The sequence below is a fragment of the Gordionus sp. m RMFG-2023 genome, chromosome 4 (genome assembly GCF_954871325.1).
Source record: "Gordionus sp. m RMFG-2023 chromosome 4, tfGorSpeb1-WG-v2, whole genome shotgun sequence".
Classification (NCBI taxonomy): Eukaryota; Metazoa; Nematomorpha; class Gordioida; order Chordodea; family Parachordodidae; genus Gordionus; species Gordionus sp. m RMFG-2023.
This window is the reverse complement of record NC_088778.1, coordinates 32,644,172-32,656,332: the sequence shown is the minus strand read 5'-3', so window position 1 is coordinate 32,656,332 and position 12,161 is coordinate 32,644,172. Positions and strand designations below refer to the sequence as shown.

At 27.2% G+C, this 12,161-nt stretch overlaps 1 protein-coding gene across 1 annotated transcript; it reads left to right on the top strand.

Annotated features, from left to right (window-relative positions):
• The first annotated feature begins 5,993 nt into the window (after positions 1–5,993).
• On the top strand, positions 5,994–7,415 carry LOC135928849 (galactoside alpha-(1,2)-fucosyltransferase 2-like). Its single transcript, XM_065465312.1, has one exon. It carries the CDS (start codon positions 5,994–5,996, stop codon positions 7,263–7,265), a length of 1,272 nt encoding a protein of 423 aa, XP_065321384.1. The 3' UTR covers positions 7,266–7,415.
• Positions 7,416–12,161: the final 4,746 nt, after the last annotated feature.

Below are 12,161 nucleotides of genomic sequence, written 5' to 3'. Positions count from 1 at the left end.
ATTTCAAATTACTGGCATCTAAAAGGGCAAGATTATAATATTCTAGTATTTTAAATATAAATGGTTTGAATCTTCTTACTTCAATTAGCCCCCCCCTGTCTCTTCTTCTACTATCCCCTTCTATTTTTGTATCGTTAATTTGTAAATTATATTATGCTATTAAAAAATGGACGGTATTCCTTCACGAGAGTTATTAACAGTTCTTCTTACCAAACACTTTATCTATATTTTTACCTATCGAGGCGACGTGATGAGTCGAATCATGTGGCCTATTGGGTCATGTGATCCATGACGGCCAAGCCAATTCGACCCTGAAAATTAGCAACACTAGTCATTTACAGAAGTCTATGATCATTTAGCCATAATTTCTAGGATAGCATAGCATCCACATGGAGAGGGGTTTAAATTTTTTTTATATGGACGGATAAGTGAAAAGACTGATTGGTCTACTAATTGAAATCTTTTTTTTCTACGATAGGTGTGCTACTACAATTGTTTACTTTAAGATGAGTTAATTACCTATTTTATTATTTTCGTAAATATTATATCTATAAATGTTTGTTTGCATGTAATATGATATATAAATTTCAAAAATAAACTTTAAAAAATAATTATGCGGAAATCATATAGTTTCAAAAATGCTATAAATTATATATTTTATTAAAAAACAACTTTTTTAAGTATATTATGCTGAAATTTTTGTTTTTAAGGGATGAAAACGATAACTAAATTCAAAGCAAAACTTGAAAAACGTATTTTATTTAATGTTTTTTTAAGTTTAAATATATTTCAAAATAAAAATATTTATACAAAGAAGATAAAAATCTTAGAAAACAATATAAAAAAAAAATTTTTAAAACACATATTTAGAAAAATATGAATCTTGGCATGAATTGTATTAATTAATGTAGTTTATATGGAATGTTTCCAAAATTTTAAAATTAAAATTTATTTAACACATATATATTTTGAGTTTCTATCTCTTAATTTTATATTTATAACATTTTAAGATACAATAAAATAAATATCAGATGACACTTTTGCTTAAGTTTCGTTATCTTATCTTGAATTTGCTTTTTAATTCTAAATTAAGTTTCTAACACACTAAAAATACTTAAATTTGGTGAATATAATTAAAACCTCAAAAGCATTTTTATAGAAATTTTTTGTATTATTTTACTCAGTATATATATATATATTTTACCCCATTTTTATCAATTAAGATTAATATTTAATTGGTATATACTGCAATGCAAACTATACAATTTAAGTATTAAATACAGTATTGATTCAGTATTTTTTTTTAATTAGAAATTAACCAGCATAAAAAAAAACGTTTTCTTTTAATCGTGAAATTGGATTTGATAGTGAAAAAAAAATATTCTCACTGAATTTTTCCCATGTTAATGTTCAGAATAAATAATTATTTATGAAATTTGGAAAATTTAAGTGAGCCAAGAAAAGCGAGAAAGCTAAGAATGTCACTGAGGATATTAGTGAGATATAAAACCCTGGCGTTAGAAAAATTATAACAAAACTGAAATTTACGCCGCAGAAATTATTTTTTTTAAAATTAGTTTATCTTACGAGATCCGATTCATAGTCTGAAAAATTTTTTCCGATAATATTTTCCAAATTAAGGCAACAATAAATTTGCGGTAAGATTTGGTTGGGGCCAATGACATATAATAATACCTAGACTGACGATTCATTCATTAAAATGCATTTTTAAGCGTCGTTAAAAGCAAATCAGCTGGACCCGCCATTTTGGTAACCTTTATAATAATTATTTTCATGTTAAAAACTAATATTAAATTGATAACTTACTTTCTTATTATCTCGATGAACAGGCAATTCTTTAATAAAGTTTGCATCAGATATAATATAAAATTAGGCTCTCGTTTAAAATTTTAATATTTATTACAGTAACCAAGATGGCGTCTCTAGCTGATTTGTATTGATGTACACTTTTAATGAATGAATCGTCAGTCTAGGTATTATTATATGTCATTGGTTGGGGCATTTTCATATGAGTGACATTATTGTTAATTTTTTTGATATTTGATCAATCATTAGAATAAAAATGTATAAAATTGATTTTTTTTTAAAAAAAAAAATTTAGGTCCCGGCGGTGCGCTGCCGTTATAAATATCGACGGCGCGCAGGCGTGGTTTTCATAAATGGCGGAGTTTTTGGCGGGATTAAAAGTCTTACATATGCTCATCTTTCGAAATATGGCCCTAGTTTGATATAATTTGCCAAGGAACAGTTTTTTAAACATAAATGATAAAAACTACCCATTAGTTATGAAATATATAATTAACACATGTTCTTTAAAGTTTTAGCTAAATTTTACAGGAAGTTTATGAATTCGGTACGAAAGAGCGAAAAGCAAAAGAGCGAAAAAAAAATATGATAAAAATGTTCCCATAATTTATAACTCCACTAAAAAAAAGTCATGAATTCTATTAATAAATATTATTATTTTGATTGTTATATATGGTAAATATTAAGTATTTTTTTTTAAATATATGATAAAAATAATTTCTTAAAATTATTCTTAATGCCATTTTGTTCTATATATTTTTAATCTAATCTATATCTTTTATCACTGGCCTAAACATTCAATAAAGCAAGGTGTTGTTTTAGTTTTTCAAATATTTCATTCTATTATGTTGAGAAAAATCTAGAATTAAAAAGACAGTATTAAATATATCTTTACATTCACTTTTTTGATAAGTGTCCCTATCAAAATAATAGGCCTTCGATTTTTTATTTTTAGTGTTAAAGCCTTCTATATATATTAATAAATTATTTATCTTCTTAAGTATTTATACATTGGAAAGAAGGATTAATCATTTACTTGACAATCATTAAAAGATCCTAACTTGTCTTCGAAAATTATTTCATATCTCTTCATTAAAAGCGATATATCTTCAAGCATTTTATGTAATTCATCACTATCAATAGCAACCATTGGGTTTTCATCAATTGCTAATATTGTTTTCAACCATTAATTCCGTGGAATTTACATACCTATCAGATTAAGGGTTGAATTATCTTGTTTTACGGTTAAATCCGTCCCTTCTATCTCATGAATTTTTTTTCGAGCATTATTAGCAATATTTTTGTTTTTAGTCTCATTTAGGGCCGAACCATTATGTATGGCAAAAATATTCCAATAATTATTGAAAGGACCTAACTGAATAATCTAATCCCACCCCATCATGGTCTCCACATCTCTCTTCACTACCCATAAATCTAGGGAAAATGTGGTATCATGGAGAATTACTCCCAACTTAGTTTTCCCCAAAACTACAATTTCAGACCCATTAAATTGTCTGACACACATAGATCCTTTTTCAAGTTTACCCCCAGGCCAATACTTTTAATAATTTCTTCTAGACATTATGGAAATGCTAGCCCCTGTGTCGAACAACATGTCGATGTCCCTCGAGTCAACTCTTACAGTAACTCTCGGACAAGGACAAGGTTCGATTAATCTCTCAGTCATTAAAATCTCATATGTTTTAATTGACTGATCAATATTTATCTCATTTGAAACATCAGTTTCATGAGAATTCCCATTTGAACATAAATTCAACTCATAATTTAGTGGTTCATTAACAATATTCATATATTTTTTTTCAATATAACTGGGATATTTTTCCCATCTGAAAGTATTAACATCCCTTTTATCGGAATATTTAACAATACCCTTAGGATATTTCTCCCATTTAAAATTATTAGAATCTTCATTATTTTTATTTTTCTCATCAGGATAAAAAAAAAGTTCTGTTAAAACCACGGCTTTTACGAGAATCATATCTCATTTCAGCTTGGTTATTTACTTTATTACTATTTCTACCTCCCGATCTCCTACTTACTATATGATTACACTTGCAATCATATAGTCAATTTTGGATACAATTTATGGCTACATGTCCCGGTTTGTTACATTTAAAACACAAACGCGATTTACCATAATTCGATTGTGGAACCTCACCTTTATTCGTGTTGGTACGAAATTTTTCTAACATTAGAATTTTCTAGTGTCGATTTCCTTAACGGAAAACCCTCACGATTGACTACACAGGTCCCTACCTTATGGCCCTTATACCCACAGCGGGTATATTTCAAATCTTCAAAGATTTTCTTATTACCAGAAAAACCATTTTTTCCATTTAACCCCGTCGGACCACATATTTGGCCTTTATTACCATTACTATTCGCAATAACCAATTTATTTATATCTTGATATATAATGGTAATCACTTCTTTTATTTCTTTCAATTCTCGGAGGATAACTACAGATCTCTCCACAATATCCAAACGATCATCGTTATTACATTCCAAAGTTTCTACCATTTCTGGTCTGCCGTTCCTGATTTCATTTAAAACCACATTTAAATTACTTTCCAAGACCGAATTTTTTTTCCAACAATCAGCGGACGCTATAGCGTCTCTTTTCCAATTACCATATACTTTGGTCGCAACCAGAGTACATTTTACAAACAAAAATTTTATTATAATAGATAACCCACATATTATGATCAATAATAAAATTGTCACTAATGCATTATTTACATCAAATTTATCAACCATAAGATGCAAATTTTGATAAGTAATACCTGGATACTCCGAAATTTTATTAAATAAGCTAGGCTCAATATCAAAATTAAACATAAAGCCCATCTCATTATATGGAAAATTTATATTACTTTAAATCGGCCGTGGTAAATAAGTGATTTTAGAATATTTAAAAATACCTTCTTTTTTTTTTTTAAAAAAACTATTTTTTTAAATTAATTAAATTTCTAAAAAAAATTTAAACAAAAATGTGATTTGCGTTATGTCCTGAGGAGAAATACAAAATATAAAATAAAAATATTGTTTTTACCTTATAATAACGAATAACCTTGGTATCAAGACTATCCTGTAGTCACGGTCAACAACTGTCAAAAATTAATAAAAAAGAAAACAGACAATGACAAAAAAAGAAAATTAAATAAAAATAACTATCAAAATTAAGCAGAAAACGCTAACAAAATACGCAGAATATTCCATTCGCTATTATTTTACAGATATATATTTTATATGATTTTTTTTAATAAATTATTTATTTTGTTATATTACATTATATATAATGGCTATATTACTATTGGCATAATTTTATATATATTTAATTTTAATATGCAATATGAATTATGTCTATTCGATTTTTATATTTTATGATTCGCATATTATATCATGATTGAGTTATTAATATTATATATTATTCATTTGCAAATATAAATGATTAATGCTTCTTTCCAATGTATAAAATAAATACTTAAGAAGATAAATAATTTATTAATATATATAGAAGGCTTTAACACTAAAAATAAAAAGAGGCCTATTATTTTGATAGGAACACTTATCAAAAAAGTGAATGTAGAGATATATTTAATACTGCCTTTTTAATTCTAGATTTTTCTCAACCTAATAGAATGAAATATTTGAAATACTAAAACATCACTTGCTTTATTGAATGTTTAGGCTAGTGATAAATGATATAGATTAGATTAAAAATATATAGAACAAAATGAAAAAATTAATATTAAACATTGAAAAATACTTAATATTTACCATATATAACAATCAAAATAATAATATTTATTAATAGAATTCATGACTTTTTTAGTGGAGTTATAAATTATGGGAACATTTTTATATTTTTTTTTTCGCTCTTTCGTACAGAATTCTTTAAAAATTATCAATAATTAATAAATTTATTTATTTATTTTATTTTTTTTTAAGACTTCCTAAAAATTTATTAAATTATTAAAATAAGAAAAAATTACATTTGAAATAAAATGGATAATATATTGTATAATATATATTTTAGGAATTCTATAGGCGCCTGTCTAATAAAAAATATCCACAAGATTATATCATAATTCACAAACAGAGGAATTCTCCCTTACGGTTATCGTCGTAACGTGATTCTTCGAATGGATAAGCTATGGTTAATATTTTTGATTTGTCTAGTCTTGTTCTTTTATTCATTTAGTAACTACCGGAGTCGTCTATGGATACCTACGAGATTGAATATTTCATTAGACAAATCTGAGGATTCCAAGGCAGAACTGTTAAATACTTATTTATTAGGCTCTTCAAGTGTTCATAATTCGAATATATTATCGAAAAATAAATCATCATCGTATACTCAGTATGCTGAAAGCCAATCTATGGTGCCCGTTGCAAATGATGTGGTGGAAGACATAAATAAAACTATAATAATTTGCTCTATAAATAACAGATACATTGGATGGGAAGCATTAGGGCGATTGGGTAACATGATGTTTCAATATGCTGCGATATATAGTTTGGCGAAGGACACGGGAAAAATTCCAACTTTATTGGTATCAACTGAATATTTAGAAGGAGCAAAAATGTCCGATTATTTTAAATTAAGTTATCGAGAAATGCCTGAATTACCAATGAATTGTTATAGTAGAGCTTCTGCCTTAATTGGATCTAATGGGAGTTTAGAAAAAAGATTTGACCTTCTAGCATATAATACCTTACTAATCGATAAAGTAAAAAATGATGGATATAATGTATTCGAAGGGTACCCTAATTCATACAAATATTTTGAAAAATATAAAGAAGAAATCAGGAGGGAGTTTACTTTCAGGAAGAAAATCAAATCTAAAGCTGACAGATTTTTGGGAAAAATAAAAGCGAGCTATTTTGAGTCTATTAACCGCCATGCCGAGTCTAAAAACCGACAGCTGATATTCGTATCCATTCACATTCGAAGAACGGACATGATCAGATGGATGGTATATAACCAAGGCACAATTTCGGGATTAGCTTACATCAAAAAAGCTATGAATTGGTTTAAGGGTTATTTTACCAATTTAAATGTTTACTTGAATGATAACAGATCCAATAAATCTCTAAACTATCATTTCGCGTTTATAGCGTGCAGCGATGATTTAGAGTGGTCCCGCGAAAATTTGGGAAATATCGACAATATATATTTTTGCCCGGGAATTTCACCGATCGACGATTTAGCCATACTCGCATCTTGTAATCATACGATTCTAACGCAAGGCACATATGGGTGGTGGGGAGCCTACTTGAGAGGAGACTTGGGAGATGGTAGCATAACAATTTACCCTTCAAACTTTTTAGCAAACACATCCATTCAATTTATCAAAAAAAATTTTACGTATGCTAATTATTATCCCCAAAATTGGATAGGTCTGCCTATATAAACGAGTTATTTTTGTGTTGGGGTACAAATCATAAAAAATATACAATAAATTTATTCCCTAATGAAAGATTATATTATGTTTTATATACATTAAATAAATTTATTTATAGTATATTATATGTATAATAAATTATATACATCCACATTTTTATGGTACATATAGTAAAATAAAATAACCTAGTTCGTATTTTATTGCAATTAGTTTTATATATAAGTTAAGTTGTTTTAAAAGCGCAATTAGGTTTTTAAAATAAATTAATGGTTATCTTGAGGGAAAAACTCTAAATCTCATATTCCAGTAACCTAGTTCGTATTTTATTGCAATTAGTTTTATATATAAGTTAAGTTGTTTTAAAAGCGCAATTAGGTTTTTAAAATAAATTAATGGTTATCTTGAGGGAAAAACTCTAAATCTCATATTCCAGTAACCTAGTTCGTATTTTATTGCAATTAGTTTTATATATAAGTTAAGTTGTTTTAAAAGCGCAATTAGGTTTTTAAAATAAATTAATGGTTATCTTGAGGGAAAAACTCTAAATCTCATATTCCAGTAACCTAGTTCGTATTTTATTGCAATTAGTTTTATATATAAGTTAAGTTGTTTTAAAAGCGCAATTGGGTTTTTAAAATAAATTAATGGTTATCTTGAGGGAAAAACTCTAAATCTCATATTCCAGTAACCTAGTTCGTATTTTATTGCAATTAGTTTTATATATAAGTTAAGTTGTTTTAAAAGCGCAATTAGGTTTTTAAAATAAATTAATGGTTATCTTGAGGGAAAAACTCTAAATCTCATATTCCAGTATTATTTAGAACTGTTCAACGGACAGAGAGTTCGGATCTGACTTATTGACAAATATTCATTGGAATATGGTTATATTTTAAATTAAGGGGAGCATGCATGCTAATTTTTTCAATCATATTAAAAGACACCTGCTTACCTAAGTAGATGCTAAAAAAAAGATTTATATATAAGTATGGCAACTTTAATATTTCTCCAAATAGCAAAATCCCTTCATTTACACTAAAAAAAAATATTTAGCGCATAAAAGTAAATTATAAAAGCGTGAACCCAGATGGTATTTTAGGAACAAAATACAATTAAAAATATAGAAATAAAATGATTGCTCTTTTTCAAGGACTCAATAATGTTTTATTATTTTTTTTAATTTTGATCTTATTTTATTCAATGACATATAGTAATACCTAGACTGACGATTCATTCATTAAAATGCATTTTTAAACATGTTTGAATGAAAATCAGCTGAGGCCGCCATTAATACCATGTCGATTACCCCGATGATAATTTGTCTTACAAACAATTAAATAAGATTAATTTTACTTGGTCTGGCCATACCCTAGCATTCTGCATGGCAGCAACATAAGAATCACAAATAGTGATGGATTACAAATAGTAAAAGGATTTAAGAAATAAAAAAAGGGATATAATAAGGGTTTGGGGCTGCAGATTGGTAAATTATAAAAATATATAAATATGACATGTGTCATGTGTCATGTATCATGAGATAAGCTAATATATGTTAGGAAGTTAGATGGCTATTCAAAATAAAGAAAAAGAAAAATGAGAATAAAAAAATAATATATATATTTCCATACTAACAATATGCAAATAAATCAGTAATAAATCACTAATATTGTTTTGGAAGACTGATTGGCAAGCTTCAATCAAATTAGGATACCTTATATTTAAACAAAAAAAATTGATTGATTTGAATTTTCTTTTCAAATTGCCCTTAATTATAATTGAATTGAAACAAAATTTAAAATAATATACAGCACTTATTGTGTAATTACAAATTGCATAGCATTTTTAGAGGTACTATTATAAATCATGAATATAGACAGCGTCTATAACTTCTAATATTATGCAATTACATTGACCTCCATAATATAATATTAAATATAGGAAAGTTATAATAATATAGTATTCAAATAACCTATCCTTTAAAATATATAAGATATTAAAATATAACATATCTTCTTTCCCACAAAGTTAAGATCTTCTACCAATCTTTATATTTACCATAAGTTCATCTATTAATTTCTACTGTTTCCTAACAGTATAATGTCATTTGTTTTTATTGATTTGGTTTTTCTATCTTCATTCATAGTTGGTCGGGATGTTTTAATACGGTTTTGTACATTTTTTTCTTCTTTCCTTTTTCAGGATTGTGATGATGGCTGATTCCTCTAGTACACGACAACTCCTGGCAATGGCCCCTACACTTTTTGAGCGAATGAAGTAAAATACCCCCATGAAAAGTACCCCCTGAAAAGTATCCCCCCTCCCTTGAAAAAAGATAATTATGACACCCATAAATTTCAAAAATAATTTTTATTGCATCAATTTTACATATATAATATAAATAAAATGCAAAAAATATATACTTTATAAATATTATTTTTAAATTAATAATTTAGATAAATTAAGGGAAGAGAAAGCGAAAGAATTTATAAATTCCTCAGTTAATTGTTTAAATTTTTTTCCATTGATAATATGGTTAAATTATTGAGAAAAGAATCTTTCATGTGCGAAGTCTTGTTTTAATTAATTTAATGTTGTGGGAATGGTTAATAAATATTTATTTAAAATTCTTAAATTAGGGAAAGTAGATAAATTTTAAACGATAAAATAAATCAATAGTTTTTCCAATCTGAATCGTAAGTCCCTGAATTATCATCATCATTAGAAAAAGCTAAATAATGTATTAGTAAAAATATTTTTAAATAAATTTACAATTCTCAGAATCTGACAAATCTTTAGATTCTTGAACCTCTAGGTCATGAGTAATAATTACATTCCCAATTTTGGTCATCTTATAAATATTTCAAAAATATTTCTTCGAAAATTTGACTTGAATTTAAATTGTAAAATTCACAGATATCCTCGATATTCTTCAATAATTGATTTTTCTGCCATTCCCTTTGGCGTAAAAAATGATGTTTGATGTAAAAATTTTATGGAATCATCATTAAATCTTTCGTTAAACTGCATAATAATTAAATTGAGTGAAGCATAAAACACACCTATTTTAAAGCTAAAAAAATTTCTATATATAATGATGAAAGTATATATACCTCTCCTTTTTGGATTGTAATGTTTGAAGTCTAGAACTTTAAAATCAAAAGGTAGATTTCTCTCCTTCATAAAATCTTGCGCCTTTGAAAAAACATCCAAAAATTCAGTGTTATTATCTCTTAGATTAAAAAATAATTAAGACAATAATTTATATTATACTTCTTAAATTAATCAACCAATCTTTTGCCAATTGAATTTGATTTATTGCATACCCTATATCCTTCAAAATATTTTGCAATTTTGTACAAGCCAAACTTGTTATCAACAATATTTTATCCAAACACAAATTGATAAGAAAATCAAATTTTTCTAATCTAAAGACTATAGCACTATGGAAGTGGCAGGATCTTCAGAATCCTTTAAATTTGTTAAAGCTGCCATCAAGGCATCATTTGGAAAAAATTAATGACGATAGCCAACTTCTAAATAAAAAAAAACATTTAAAATCTAAATAAATAAGGAACTATTACCGAGTGTTATTCTTGACGCGTAGAAATCTTTGCGATTTTTTTCAGATCATTACACTGAAATTTTTTGAGTACCTCATATCTTTTTACACAATTAAAATAGACATAAATCTCATCTAGTATTCCCTAGAACATTTCGAAATTCTTTAATTAATTGGCAAATTGAACAACGATTAAATTTAATCGATAAGAATAACACCAAATAAAGGCTGCCTTTGGCGCCTCTGCTCTAATCAAGGCTTGAGCACCATTAATTTTTTCACTCATGTTTGAGGCGCCATCATAACTTTGCCCAACTAGATGTTCAAGGAGTAAATTCATCGAGACAAGTTTGGATATTATATTATGCTTTATATCGAGACCTGTGGTATTTCCCGTACAATATATGTCAATTAGTCTTTCAACAGGCTTCGACGTCTCACTATTTTCAAAATATCTTATTATCAAAGCTATTGTTTCTGATTTCAAAACATCGTATGTGCCATCAACTATGATTAAAAAGCACCTGTTAATTGTAATCTCATTTTGAATTTTTTTTATAACCATATTTTTCATGGTTTCAATGAGAATGTTTATGTTATTTTATGATACTAGGTTAGAATATAATTTCGTTTTTAATCCCTTATTTTTTTATCCTTTTTTCTTTCTTTATTTTGCTGTATATACATTTTTAGTATAGGTTCAGAATCTGCAATAAGCTTAATAAGGGCCATCATATTGCCTTCTTGTTGCCTGTTCCCCCAGAAGGCTTGGTTACGAGATATTAAATAATCTAAACATCTTATTATAATTCTTATAATAGAATGGTTATTATCTACATATTCTTTCTGGGGTGTTATAAATTTTAATATCGAATTTTTATTACGAGAAAACCTTTCATAATCGGCCATCATATGTGCCTGTGATTGGGGGAGGGGGATTATTACATTTATAAACCAGAAATCACATGATCATGATGGATGTAAAAAAAATACCCCAACTCAAATTTACTGAAGCAGTTGCTTCGGACCCCCCCCCCCCTTCCTCTTCCGTTGCAAGGGCCCCTGACTAAATGTCACGATTTAGCCGTGATTCTCACGTTTTCATACCTAATTTTTTACTTATCCACGTTTTGTCACATTTCACGCTTTTCTCACGTTTTTTTAGCAAATTAAAATAGTCACACTTAGTCTCACACTTGTTCTCAAGTTTTTATAAAATTTTTAATTAATTTTATTTAAAAATATTTTGTATTTGTTAATAGTCCAACTAACCAATCATATTCATTGATCATTACCCACAACACAAATTCAATTTTTAGAAAGTTTATCAAGTATAATTATAATATGAA

What these genes read in the sequence shown, in the direction of transcription:
- LOC135928849 (XM_065465312.1), top strand. Translation starts at nt 5,994, where the DNA reads ATGGATAAGCTATGGTTAATATTTTTGATTTGTCTAGTCTTGTTCTTT.